The sequence below is a fragment of the Erithacus rubecula genome, assembly GCF_903797595.1.
Source record: "Erithacus rubecula genome assembly, chromosome: 3".
NCBI classification, from domain to species: domain Eukaryota; kingdom Metazoa; phylum Chordata; class Aves; order Passeriformes; family Muscicapidae; genus Erithacus; species Erithacus rubecula.
The window spans coordinates 96,794,112-96,807,707 of record NC_136689.1 but is presented as its reverse complement, the minus strand read 5'-3'; the positions used below and the strand labels follow the sequence as shown (position 1 = coordinate 96,807,707).

Below are 13,596 nucleotides of genomic sequence, written 5' to 3'. Positions count from 1 at the left end.
TCCAGATCCCTTTGCTGAGTCAAGGGTATGGGTGAGTCAGCAGGGCATGGCCCAGCCCAGCCCAGCCTGGCCAGCATCAATGAGAAGGGCGGGTCTCCCTGCTGCCAGGGCTGGCTTAGCTTGCAGTAATGTTCTTCAAAGCCTGGAAGTAGGTAATAAGGAAATCTGTCTCCTGTTTTTGCCCCACTATGTAAGGCATTTCATATCAATGTGTTTGCAGTGGAATGAGTCCATGCAAAGTCCTCTAGGTGAACACAGCCATTTGGCTTTATCACGGTTATGGAAGCATCCCAGTCTGACCATGACTCTCTGTCAGTCCCATTCCCAAGGCCAGAGACTTTCACTGCTGGGACCAGAGCCCCTTTCCAGTGCACCCACAGATGCCGCACTTAACTCCCCTCACACAGTCAGGCCAGGTTTCCTTACTGGATCCACCCCAGGTTCCTCATGGCAGAGTTTCAAATGTCTAGTTACATGAAACAATTTATTCATGGTGCAGTAACACAGAAATAGCCCCAGCTCATGCCTCTGACAAGGGATTCCCAACAAAAGAATCCCTAGGCTTCCATACCCCCACAGTCCAAGCCACATGCAAATCTTGCTCTTACTCATGAGTCTTTGCTCCTGCTGTGTCTCCCAGTGTCCATTCACCTGGCTGGCACAACCAAAGGGTTGGCAGCATGGCCTCTTGTCTCAGCTTCCTGCTGAGAGCTCCATCAATATCTCAATCTGCAGCTTGCAAACTGAGCAATGATTCCTCAACAAACACTTCCTCCCTGGGCACAGCCCTGCACATCCTGTCCCTGGCTGCGTGTCACCCCCATGGCTGTTATTAGGGTATTTAATCAAAACTCCACCTTTGATTAAACCAAAACACTGGTAGCTCACAGAATCCCAGAATGACAAAATGGGAAAGAAAGGGACCACAGTGGGTAATCGGGTCCAAACTCCCTGCTCAAACAGGGTCATCCAAGAGCACATGGCACAGAGCTGCATCCAGATGGTTCTTGAATATCTCCAGTAATGGAGACTCCATGGCCTCTCCGGGCAATCTGTTCCAGTGCTCAGTCTCCCACACAGTAAACAAGTTTCCTGTGCATCAGGATCCTGTGCATTGTGCCATGGCCTCTTGTCCTAATGCTTGGCACCACTGAGCAGAGCCTGTCTTCATCCTCTTGGCACCCTCCCTCTAAATACATATACACATTGATGGGGTCCTCTCTCATCCATCTCTTCGGGAGGCTGAACAGGCCTAGGTCCCTCAGCCCTTCCTCCCTCATGAGAGAGATGCCCAAATCCTTCATCATGTTTGTAGCTCTCCACCAGGCCTGCTCCGGGAACTCCATGTCTGCTTTGTACCGAGGAGATGGTGATGAGGGTTTGCTCGTGAGGACCAGGGGGAAGAGTCATGCAGAACTGCTTTCTCAGCATGTGCCTTTCCAGCGCAAACTGTGTCGGGGGGGTTTAGGTTGGATATTAGGAAAAGGTTCTTTACCCAGAAGGTGTATGAGCACTGGAACAGGCTCCAAGGAAAATGGTAACAGCACCAAGCCTGACAGCGCTCGAGAAGCGTTAGCATAACGCTGCCGGGCATACGGTGAGGTTCCTGAGTCTGTCCTGAGCAGGGCTACGAACTGAACTGGGACGATCCCCGCCAGCCGCTCCCAGCCCGGCACACAGCGCGACACTGGGCCCGGCCGGCGCGCGCTCCTGCGCATGCGCGCTGCGCCACCTCCTCCACGGGCGCGGGAGGGGCGGGGCAGTGACGCACGCGCGTGACGCGCGCGCCGGCCCTGGCACGCCCCCCGCCCCTCCCGGCGGCCGCTCGCGCGCTCGCGGGGCCGGCGCGAGGCTGCCAGTGCCCGGGCACCGCCGGCGCGCGACGGCCGCTGCCGCGCGCCCTCCTTCCCGCCATTGCTCTGAGGGACACAGCGCGAGCGCCATGAAGATCTGGAGCTCGGAGCACGTCTTCGGGTGAGGGGCCGGGCGGGGAGCGCCGGAGGGCGCGGCGAGACCCCGGACCTTCGCCGGGCCGGGCCGTGCGGGGCGAACCGGGTCCCGCCGGGGTGGCGGCGGGAATAGGAATGGTGCGGGCGCGGCCGGAGAAGGAGAAGGAGGAGGGAGACAGGGAACGAGCCTCGGCGGTGCCGGTCCTGCATCGCCTCGAGCTGCTTCCTGCGCGGCCCGACGCCGCGCCTGGGCTTATCCTAGCTCGGGAATAGCATTCCGACAGGATGGAGTGGTAGAGCTGGCCAGACAGCGTGATGGCTTGATAAAGGGCTGGGTGTTCGGGAAAAATAACTTTCACGCTATAAATAAAAATAAATTCCAAACTACTGATGTAGCCGACGAGTGTGGGCGGAGTGACTGTCCCTTAGCTTAGCCTCAGGTGCTGCCGCTGAGGAGCCCAGCAGCCAGCTCTGTGTAAGCGTTCTTTCCATCAGTGCTTTTCTGCCTGGAACGTGGCTCCGGCCATCCGCTTGCAGCTTCGGGAGACGAGGAGCAGCAGGGAGAAGTGTCGGGAGGTGTGCGGCAGAGCTGCCGGGAGCTGGCGTGGGGCGCTCGGCAGTGCCCGTGCAGCTCCGGGAATGCCGCCGCACATGATTCCTCTGCTACAGGTGTTCCCAAAGTCTTGAAGCCCCAAGAGCACCGCGGGTGATAGTTCTTAAAATATTGACAGAATATCCCAGGTGTGTTGCTCTAAATTTCTTTAGTTACCAGCACAATTGAGTTCCTTGTGCCGATGCAGGTGCTCGGTGCTCCACTAAAGCTTTGGTCTGGTGTAAGTGAACTGTGGTTTCTAGCAGGAAATATCAGGCAGAGGCTGCTCGATCACGACACAACTCCCGAGTTTGAGATGAGTATCTGTCACCTAGGAAATGCAAAAGCTATTTTTATTTGACATTTTCTCATCACGTTCTGCATTTGAACACCCCCATCTTATGGCGTAATGTGTGTGGGTGTAGGTAGTTAATTTGAATGGTTACTAAAATGTTGTTGTGCCTTATCAGATGTCTGACTCAATCCCTTAGGGACATTTAACAGAGTTTTGTCATTTTCAGTTTCTGTATCCTCTGTTGATGGAGGTGTAAAGTCACCAAAGATGCAACAAGGAACAATCCTCCAGCTCTCCTTCTGCTGCAAGAATAGAGGGCATTTATTTCTCCTGCTTGCACCAGTAAAGCTTTCTGACACTTTTCATATTAGAAAAATAACTTATTTTTCCAACTTTCTGTTTGTTCTTGTAGTGCTGTACTGTCAGTGCCTTTCTGTACCAGTCTATTTTAAGACTAAAATAAAATCCATTTAGGCCCTGAGTGCAACTCTTAAGTACAAGTTGGCACCCCTAAGCCTTCTTAAGTTAGATAAAATTGTTGAATTTTTAAACATACCTTTAAAGGTTTTAAGGCTATCATGTCATGACAGTCAGTTATTCTGAATATAGAAATAATTAGGGACAGAATTTTTCTGTTGGATCAGGTCCATGGTTTCTGTAGTCTCCTCTGTTTCAGAAGGAAATATCTGAAGTACCTCAAGAGCTGTGTGGACAGTCTGGCCTTGAGTAGCAGGACTGCTCTGATCCCAGGAATTTGAGGTTATCAAAATTTGTTTCATAAAAACACTTCTGAGAAGAGTATCCATAAGTGGAGTTCATGTTAAAAAACTGCTGGAAGCAGTAGTGTAGGTGCAGACATCAGGTTATGAGCTGATGTGGTTTCTAAAGATCTGTTTCTTTCTCAATCATCCTTTTTTAATTAGAATTTAATTTCACTTTGATTTTTTTGTTTTTTTTGTAGGAAGGAACAGAAGCTAGTGATGTCCTCTTTAGTTTATTTGGTATGCTTAGGATTACAGAAAATTTATGGTGGTGTGGACTCCTGGAGGTCATGTAGTCTAGCCCTCTTCTCAAAGCAGGGCATGTTCAAGCATTAGGTCAAGTTGCTTTCTTACTGAGTTCTGGAATGAGCTGAGATTTCCACCGTCTCTGTGGGCATTACTTGGAATGTCACTTGTAGCTGTGAGTGACTTGCTTCAGTCTGGAGAGAAGAATTTATTTTTTCTTCTGTTCTTGTGTCAGCACTCTCATATTGCCTTGCCTGGCATAACTGTATTCCAGAGGGAGCTGTGAAGCTGTACAGCCTATACCATATTGCACAACCTATATCCTGATTTAGTATCATCTGAACACTTGCTATTCAATACAGAATACCTACAAATACTCTCACCTCTTCCTTTTACAGGCATCCCTGGGATACTGTGATCAAAGCTGCTATGAGGAAGTACCCCAACCCCATGAATCCATGTGTGGTGGGCGTGGATGTCCTCGACAGGAGCCTGGATAACCAGGGGAGGCTGCACAGTCACCGTCTTCTGAGCACGGAGTGGGGACTGCCCAGTATTGTCAAAGCGGTACATTCTTGCAGCCTTTGTTCTTTATAAAGGGTGTGATCCCTTTTATGTCATCCTCTGAATTGCAGCTGACTTCGAAGGAAAAAGCTGCAATTTGTGTATCTCTGTAAATGCCTTCCAGGCTGGTCTGTGCCATGGTCTGTGGCTGATACAGTCTAGACAATGAAATCTCGTCACTGATCAGGATCCTTTGGTATCCATTAATTACTTTGTATATATTTGGGGTCACGGAGAACTTCATGTTTATGTGTTTTAAGATTCAGTTTGGTTTTGTTTGCTGGATTTTGGTATTTCACTTTTTTTTCCCCCCTTCAGATACTAGGAACAAGTAGAACTCTGACTTACATAGAGGAACATTCCGTGGTAGATCCAGTGGAAAAGAAGATGGAGCTTTGCTCAACTAATGTGAGTGGTGGCTTAAGAAGTTTCTGATAATTAATTCTGAAGTTGGGTGTTTTGCTCTTAATATTTAGATTAGAAATGTATCTATCTTTCATTAGAGGCAACAATTTACATATCTTAATCAGTGTCTTAGATGACTCTTTTTTTCTTCTCATAATTTAAATACTTCATCATCAAACATTTGTGATTCTGTTTTTAATGTAAGGTTATTTCTCGGAATACACGTAACATAGTTTGACTTTTAGATGAATAAGTTCTGTCATTTCCAACAAAAGTTTTAATGTGAAATGACTTTTTTCATAGAATGTAAATGAAGTATTGTGCTGTATTTTGGTATCCTGGTAACTCGTAACTCTTAGATTTAATGTGGGATTGTGTGTAGGAGAGCCTTGTCTCTGTACAAGAGGCCTTGTCCTTCCTGAGTGTTAATTTTCTGTCTAGTCCAGGTAGTGCTGTGGGGGTCTGGAAGAGCCTGTCTTAATCACTGGCCATAAATCAGACTCGACATTCAGAGAAAGCTGTTGGTGCTCTGTCCTGGGAATGGGAACTTTGATATAATTAGATCAAGGATAGGAGAAGATGCATCACCCTTTATAGGTCTTTTTATTGACTGTGTTCTGGATTTTATATTCTGTGTACAGTATATTGACATTAAATTGAGTGCTCTGCTATTGAGTAGTGCTGCTGATAACAGAAAAATGAAAGGAGGGAAGTGAGGATTTCAGATCTGTTTTTTTTCTTAAGATTACTCTCACAAACTTGGTGTCTGTTGACGAGAGGCTGGTTTACACACCCCATCCAGAAAACCCAGAAAAGTAAGTAGGGATATTTGTGTGCATCTTTGTGTCTAGGAGACAATTTCTTAGTCCAGTTCAGCTTAGGTGTTAACCTTCCTTTATTCCCTTACAGAACTGTGCTAACTCAAGAAGCAATTATTACTGTTAAAGGCATTAGCTTGAGCAGTTATCTGGAAAGCTTGATGGCAAGCACAATATCTTCTAATGCCAGAAAGGTAAGTCTTTGTTCTGTTTTCTCCTTCTCTCTCCTCACCCAATTGTTCTTTCTTCTGCAATAGTAATTGTTAATGATGTGTGTTAAATGTTGTATTTAATTTCCCTAGATTTTGTGAAGTGTTTCCAGAGATCTTTTATAGAACCTCAGCAACCTATTTCTAGGGGTTAGTGCTAGTAGAGAATGTAACTTCACTTTCAGCCTTTATAATGTGGATTTATTAGTTATTGCCAGCTTATTTTCTATGCTACTTTTGTCAGTTGTTCCAGATCATGTCCATTATTGATCTGTCTCCTTGCCTTTGGCTGAAAGTAATGTAGTGTAAGCAGAGGAAGTGAGACTGTGCTGGCTCACCTGGGTAACATTGCACTGACTGCCCTGTCCTGTGCTTGCTTTTCCTATTTGGCCTGCAGCCATGGAGCTGCTCTTCAGCATAGGCAGAGCTATGGGTGTGCTTATTTTTGGGCACTTTATCCTACAGTTCTTTGGGGAAGAAATGGAATTGCTAGAGAAGCATAGGCCCTGCTGCCTAACAACAGATTGAGTACTATTACGAGTTTGAGATTCTGTCTCCATTGCTGGGAGGGTTCAGCCCAGTAGGAATCTGGCCCAGATAACTCCTGCTATGCCAGAGATCCTGTTCTTTGCCACTCCTTTATCCTTGAGAGGGATGCTCCTTGACCAAGTCAGTGTAAACCAAGTTGGTGGGACTAACTAGACCAGAGAGGAGAAAGCCTCCTTTTCCAGTCTTCTATGTGCTTCTCCTAAGGTGAGAGGAAAACATGTTAAAATTAGGGGATGGGGAAGGAGTGGTGGGTCATTTCCAGACATTGAAGTGTACTTTCACCTAGCTGGGTGCTTTGTTTGAAATAGATGGTGTTTCAGTTAAATTACAGTTCTGTTCTGATCTGGTTTCCATTTAAAAGTCTGTGTGAGTGTATATTCTTGAAAGAGAAGAGCAAACCGTGGGTCACAGTCAAATTTCAGGCTGACCCAGAGGTAGCAAAGCATTGTTTAGTTGGCTGGTGCACCAGATCAAGTTAGGTGCACTTAAAAATGCTGGCAAAATTCCTCGAGGCATCGGTTACATTTGCATGTCTCTTGAAATCAAGAGAAACTGTAAATATTTATTGGTAGTTGTTGAGGTGTTGCCTTGAGAGAGCTCAATTTCTTGTGAAGATTGTTCTGTTCTGCCATTTTCAAGTTATACACTGGCTTACAAGCTTCTTGCAAATCAGAAAGATCTTGTCCTGTGTATTTCACTGAAAAGTCTCCACAGATTCTGAACTTGGCAGGAGTTTGTAATTGCTGTTACCAACTCTTTCTTTGCTAACCAGTACCTACTGTGCTACTACTAGCTCTTCTTGCATGCTGTGCTGTACCTCTGTGCTCGAAACACCCCTCCTAAACTTCATGACAGTTACTGAAAATTTTTGTTGTTCTGAAGAAATAGGAATTACTGAGATTTTGTTCTGAGGTAGCAGTGGCAGTGATGCTTTATTATTTTTAATGATGATGAAAAAAATCATTTGCTGTTTGTTGTAAAACTTTTTGTGTTACTCTAGGGGTGGGATGCTATTGAGTGGATAATTCAAAATTCTGAAAGCGCTCTGAGCTAGCAGTTCTCCACACCTGCAGTTTGTACTAACTAGTGGTAATGCCAGCATTCTTCTTCTTGGTACAGCATTTCAGCTTTCTAGCAAATATGTGCATGTTGTTGTCGCGTGGATTTCATAAATTGCCCTGCATGTCTGTTTTACACCTTGCATACAGGAATGGCAGACCTGTTCACTGCACTGTAGTTATAGAGAGTGAACACAGTCCAGGCTGGATCCATGAACCTGTGCTTGTGCCACAGGGCATGTGCTGCAGCCGTGTCTTCTTATGGCTTGAGGACTGCAGACAGCTAGGGATGTGAAGGAGCCCCTCCACCGAGTGTTAGATCTGGTCCTAGTTTCTGTGATTTCAGCATATAAATCTGGTACCTAAAGAAATTAATAAATTGGCTAGTGAGTAGAATTGGCTTTATAAAAATAGAACAGAACTGTGTTACTAGGATATAAAATTGATTTCTTGAAACAGGTTGCCTAACAGGGGTAATGTTTTGCGTAGCGGAATTGTATTTGCTTTTCTTCTGGCCTTCTGAGGAAATCTGTGCAAAGCTTGAAGCTGTCAAGATGCCAGACTGATCCTGCTTTTCTTTGGTCTTGTAGTTATATTCATTTTGGTAGTGACATATCCCTGCAGTTATATGACCATGAACAAATCTGAGTTCAGGGTTGAGAAAACTGAGTGTATTTGCTTCTGTGAGACCTCTGCAGATTGTTTTCCTTCCACTAGTCAGTGTAGCCTGTCCCTGTCATTCCTGTATTGGCTTCTGCTTCAACCAATAAGATATCTTAAAGAGAAAGAAATCCATTTTGCTGCTTCTCCTAGTTAAAAAAAGTTGGGCTTTTTACACTGCTTACTTTGAGATCTGTGTATGCCATGGGTGTTTGCTTTTATGTTCTCATTCCACTAGACTTATATGGCTGTTTTTCTGGAAAACATCAACTACAAATGCCCAGCACTTATTAGTCACTTAAGCTCTACCAACAAATCTTCATATGCAGTGCTTGTTCTGCCAGCCACATCATGCTGCTGACACCTGCAATAATGAATAACACAACGTGCATGCCTGGGGATGAGTGTGCTTGCTTAATGACTGACTGCAGAACTTGTTGTACAGTATGAGAATTTATAGACAGTCCTCTGTCAGATTTTTTTCTGATAACTGGGTAGTTTGTGCACACAGAGGCTTTGGATCTGATTGAGACTTCTAACTTAATTTCCTCTGCAGAATGTTCCTGAAGTTTTCCTTGCTAAAATCATGAGTTTATTCTTAGCTGCAAAATATGGCATATAGTGTATGCAAGTCTAAGGAGATATACACAGAACTATGTACTCTCAAAAACTGGAGGAAATATATTGGTGCTCCAGTTCAATGTCATGGATTTTTTTTTTTCCTAATTTATCTCGTCAACAAAGATGCCAAGTAAAACACAGTGATGCCACTGTTCCTAGTCAGGGCCTGAAAAGAATCTCAGTGTTTTTCTATTGAGTGTTTTCTATGGCAAGGGTGTTTGACTTGCTGACAAGTCTTCTTTGAACAATATAACAAATATACAAACTGTTGCTGCCTCAGTTCTGTGTGCCAGTGTCACCTCAGAGAGGATATTTAAACTTGACTTTTAAATGTCCAAATGCCTGCTTACTGAAAGATGATTCCCTCTCCCTGCCCCCCACTTTTTCCTTACTGGGCACTCATCTCAGTTAATTCACGGCTGGTTACAACTTGTTGCTGTGCAGTAGCTTGCCCATGTCTGGGTGCTTTTATTTGTGCTTTGCTGGTGTTCCCAGGTCTTGCACAGCCTGTGGAGAAGGTGGAAGTTACTCCCTGCTGAAGAAAAGCCACTTTGGTGCTCAAATGGAAGGAGCTCAGAAGTTAAATCATCCCTTCTAAGATCTTTATCAACAGCCTGTACTTAAAGTGGACAATTTCAATCATGCTTTCTTGAATATTATTAGTATCTTTTAAAGGCTTCTCTTGACCTAATTAACTGAAACATCACAGTTCTTGAGGTAATTTGAGGTGGAGCTGTCTCCCTTTCTGAGCCTTGACCAAGAGGTATCTTTATTGTGATACCTGGGAGGCTTTTCTCAGTTTAAGGGCTGCCTGCCAGTGCAGAAGTAGCAATTGGTATTTATTCTTTGAGTCCCTGGAATATGAAAAACCCAAAGAGAAACCGAGTATGTGCTTCACTGACCTTAGTGGGAGTCTTGAGATAACTGTGCTCCTATTCACAGTAAAACTTTATTTCTTTTAATAGGTTACACTTTGCACTCTGGATCTGTGCCTTTCATATTATTCCAGACTAATATTTCTAGCCTGGCAAAAAAAAAAAAAAATCCTTGGAGAGTGTATGATCTTTCTTTTGACATTCTTTTTTCCTTAGATCTTCAAAGCTGCTTATGCAGATTCTTGTTCATGCTTAGTAGTCTGTAGAGGACAACAGCAGGTTCTGGACACTGTGATGTTTCTGAGCACTTTATCACCTCTAATGAATACAAAAAAAAATTAGCTCATCCCAGTTTGGAACAAAACTCTGTGTGCAGAGGAGGCCATGCTCATCCTTTCTGTCAATGTCTGCAGAAGGCTTGAATGCTGACAATGGCTGTCCTGAACATTTTTGGCTCAAATCTTTATCTCCAGAATTCTAAACTTGGCCAGAGCCATGTGACTCCCACTTAGTGCTCTCCACTGTTTATATTTCTAATTCTTAGTAGAGTAATAGAGGTGAATGTCTCTTGACTTCTCTCTAGGTGAAAAAAGGCAGATGTTCTCCTGGTCTGATCCCATCTGCTTTCTTTGACAAAAGTTGCTATTCTGAGCTTGCAGAGTTCTAAAATCTTGACTTTTGTTTAGCTGGAGTCCTTCTCTTTGTTTTCTTGACTTCATTGTGCCTCTGGCTGCATCTTGTGTTCATTGGGGTGCAGCTGCTACAGAGTCTTCTTCAGGTAAAAGATTTTTGCCAGGCTTATTGCCCTGGGTTCTTCAGCTCTTACTGAAGCACTGGCTGTCAGCTCTGAGCTTGAGGCATTCCCATACCTTGATATAAAATGTGCAACTCCACTCTCTCAATTAGTCTGATTTATCTGCTGAAAAGTTGCTGTGTATGAATGTAGAATTCAGTGTGAATCCACATCTGAACTCTTGATAGATATCAGATCACTTAGCTGCTACTTCAAAGAGCACTTGGAAGAGTTTCTTTGTCCTTCATCTTCTCAGAAACTCTCTGTTTAACTTGGCTAATGAAACCAAGAACAGTACCTGGATTTTGCCGTAAATCTGCTGATACTCTTTGGGTGGTGGGAGCAGCAAACAGCAAAAGCAGCAATTCTCTTAGGTAAGGAAACTTGACTGCTGAATTAGGCCTTTTGCCTCAGCGTGCTGCTGGGGGCTCACACCAGCATTGCATTTGATTCTGGTTTAGGGGTGAAGCAAATGCCTTTGCAGTGAAATTTCCATAAGAAGATGCTAAGAAATTATCAATATAATCTGCAGGGCATGACATTGATTTTAAAACAAGTTTCATGTCTGACAGAGGAAGACCTATAGAAACATGAGCAGTGGTGGTGTGTTCTGTTCTGATCCTAAATTCCGGTGTTTTTCTGGCAGGGCCGGGATGCCCTGGAGTGGGTGATCAGCAAACTGAACACAGAACTGGAAGAGCTGAAGTCCACACGAGAGGGGATCAAACCAGCCATGGCAGCAGCGTCCACAGAAAAGTAAAGCTAAATATTTGGGTTCACCAAATAAAACCAAGTAACTGACAGAAAAGTCTTACTCTGCAGCCTGCTCTGCAGAGCTCCCTCCCAAAGCTGATGTGCAGAGATTTTGTCCATTTAGAAGAACACTGGATCAGCAGAGAAGTAACTTCCTCCATCATCTCCACAGCAGCTCTTGTTGCTACTGAAGATTAAACTGACCTCCTGCAGATGCTCTTTTAATTTGAATAATTTATGCTTAACACTGGAAACAAAACATTTAGCACATTGAAAACGGCCTAAATGTGCCTTGTAAAACAAAGGTAGAGGGTGTTTACACCATCTCAAAAAGAAAAACTTGAAGAAGAAGCATGTGTGGGATTAAGGGTTTTCCATGTCAACCTTTGTTCTGCAAAGGGCTGATCGGTCCTAGAGCACTGAATTGTGTCTGGTTTGTAATCTGATAATGTCTTATGGCCAGTTAAAGGGAACTATATAAGTCAGAACATGATACTGTAGAATTTGATATTTATCTAGAGGATCATCTTGAAAGGCTTCATCTTGTGTGGAACTAACTTTTCTTAGGTTGTTTAAATGTGCTGCCTGAACATGACACACAGATACTTTACCTCTTAGATGTTTGTATCCAAACAAAGATAAAGTTTCTATTGATGTTAATAGTCTAAAATAGTTTTTCTGGTGGGGAGAAGGGTATAATTTATTTTCTTATTTATTAATTTGTCCTAGTTCCTCCCCTCCCTATAAGGACAGGGGTAGTGATTACTGGAAGGTGCTGGAAAATACTTATTTATCTCTAAGAAGGGTATTTGTAAGCTACTGGAATGAAGAGACTGCTGTTCCACTGGTCCTTGCTCTTCACATCATGTCTTAACTGAGGGAGAAATTGATGCAATAACCAGAAGAGTTGAAATGAAAAATGAGCAGAAAATTTTAAATCCAAATGATAAGATTTCATGAAGAGAAACTTTTCATTCCCTGAATGGAGAAAACAAGAGTACAAGAACCACAAATGGACTCTCCTTTCTAAATGCTTTCTGTCAACTACTGACTGTCGGTGTAACCAATCCTTTTCAACACTTTTTCATGTGGGTACGAAATGGTTTTAAAATCCTTTGAAATGCTCCTCAGTATCTGGAAAAATATCTCCCAATAACTGCAGAAACTTTCCTATTAAATATGCATATATATATATTGGTTATAACTCTAGCCTTGTCTGATGTTTACAGAATTGTCATGTTTGATCTAGACAAGAGTATATGTTTCTCAGACAGAACGCTGTGTTGGGGCATTTTAACTTATATTTTGGTGTGCACACAAAGTGAAATAAATGTTGCAAGGATGTTTACTTGTGGAAGTGGTAAGCATGTGCTCAGGAAGCAGCATGAGTAACTTCTAAAAAAATAGAAGAGCAAAATGTTGGTCACTGTTTTGATCTGATAATTTTAAGGTGTTTGTAGCTTAAGGGAGTTTTCTGCATTTGTATTCTGGTTAGTCTGAAAGTAAACTTTAATTTTGGGTGTAACTAAGTTACATGATCCTAATGAATAAACCTACTTTTAAAAATACGCCTATTAGTTGAAGGCAATTAAATGAATAGCAAATATTTACATTGCTCTTTTATGTGGACCTAAAGCCTTTCCTATTTTGGACCAGAAACTTGGAGCTCAAAGCAGCCCATGTGTGGAAGATAAGATGGATGGCTTTGGTGCAGGTCAGTTGTCCCTTTTCAGGAGTGATGCCACTTCCTGGGTGAGGAACGCAGAAGATGCTGTAGCTCCTGATGTTGTTCTGCTGGGCAGGGGAGTGCAGCTATGGCAGAGCTCTGCACAAAAAGAGAAAAGCTGGTGGTGTGTCTGCATTTGGAAATGTGTGCTGCAGCATTTCCATACTGCTGGAGGGGATGAAAACATGACCATTAGCCGGGGTAGGAAAGCCTTTGGAGAGGTTCATGTATTGCTTGGGTTTGGGAAAACAGTTGTCTAAAGCTGCTTCTTGCATCAGAAATGAAATATTTATTAGTGTTGTCTTATGGTTGGGTGACTTGTGTATAGCATGCTAGCACTGGCTTCCCACGAAAGTCACTGCAGGCTCTCCAGGGCGAACTCCTCTGCCACACCCACCGGTCAGTGCCAATTGCACATCAGTGTCCTGACACTTTGTTTCCTTCTTGCAGTGACTAAACACTGTCTGCTTCTGTTGCACCATCTCCTTCCTGTTTCGCTCCTCGCTGCTTTTGGGCTGCTTTCACTCCACCATTTCCTGCCACTTAGGAACTATGTGGCTAAATGCCTGTTTTTCCCATCTGTCTGCTGCTCCACTTGCCAGGCATCAGCACCTTTCCTACCTGTGCTCAGTCCTCTCCTGCTTTTCTCTAGGCTAAAGTGGGGAAGCTTTGGGTAGGACAAAGATGAATTTCTACTGGAGGTCTGTTCCATCCCTCGGCTC

At 43.9% G+C, this 13,596-nt stretch overlaps 1 protein-coding gene across 2 annotated transcripts; it reads left to right on the top strand.

Moving 5' to 3' along the window:
• Nucleotides 1–1,782: 1,782 nt before the first annotated feature.
• PRELID3A (PRELI domain containing 3A) lies at nt 1,783–12,501 on the top strand. Of its 2 annotated transcripts, none has more exons than XM_079300575.1 (6): nt 1,783–1,974; nt 4,242–4,410; nt 4,726–4,815; nt 5,557–5,627; nt 5,722–5,824; nt 7,389–7,457. In XM_079300575.1, the coding sequence occupies exons 1-6, from the start codon at nt 1,943–1,945 to the stop codon at nt 7,440–7,442; spliced, it is 519 nt and encodes a 172-aa protein (XP_079156701.1). In that variant the 5' UTR covers nt 1,783–1,942; the 3' UTR covers nt 7,443–7,457. The 2 variants fall into 2 exon arrangements, with proteins under 2 accessions (XP_079156701.1, XP_079156700.1); XM_079300574.1 differs by lacking the exon at nt 7,389–7,457 and adding an exon at nt 11,042–12,501 and having other exon boundaries at nt 1,787–1,974.
• Nucleotides 12,502–13,596: the final 1,095 nt, after the last annotated feature.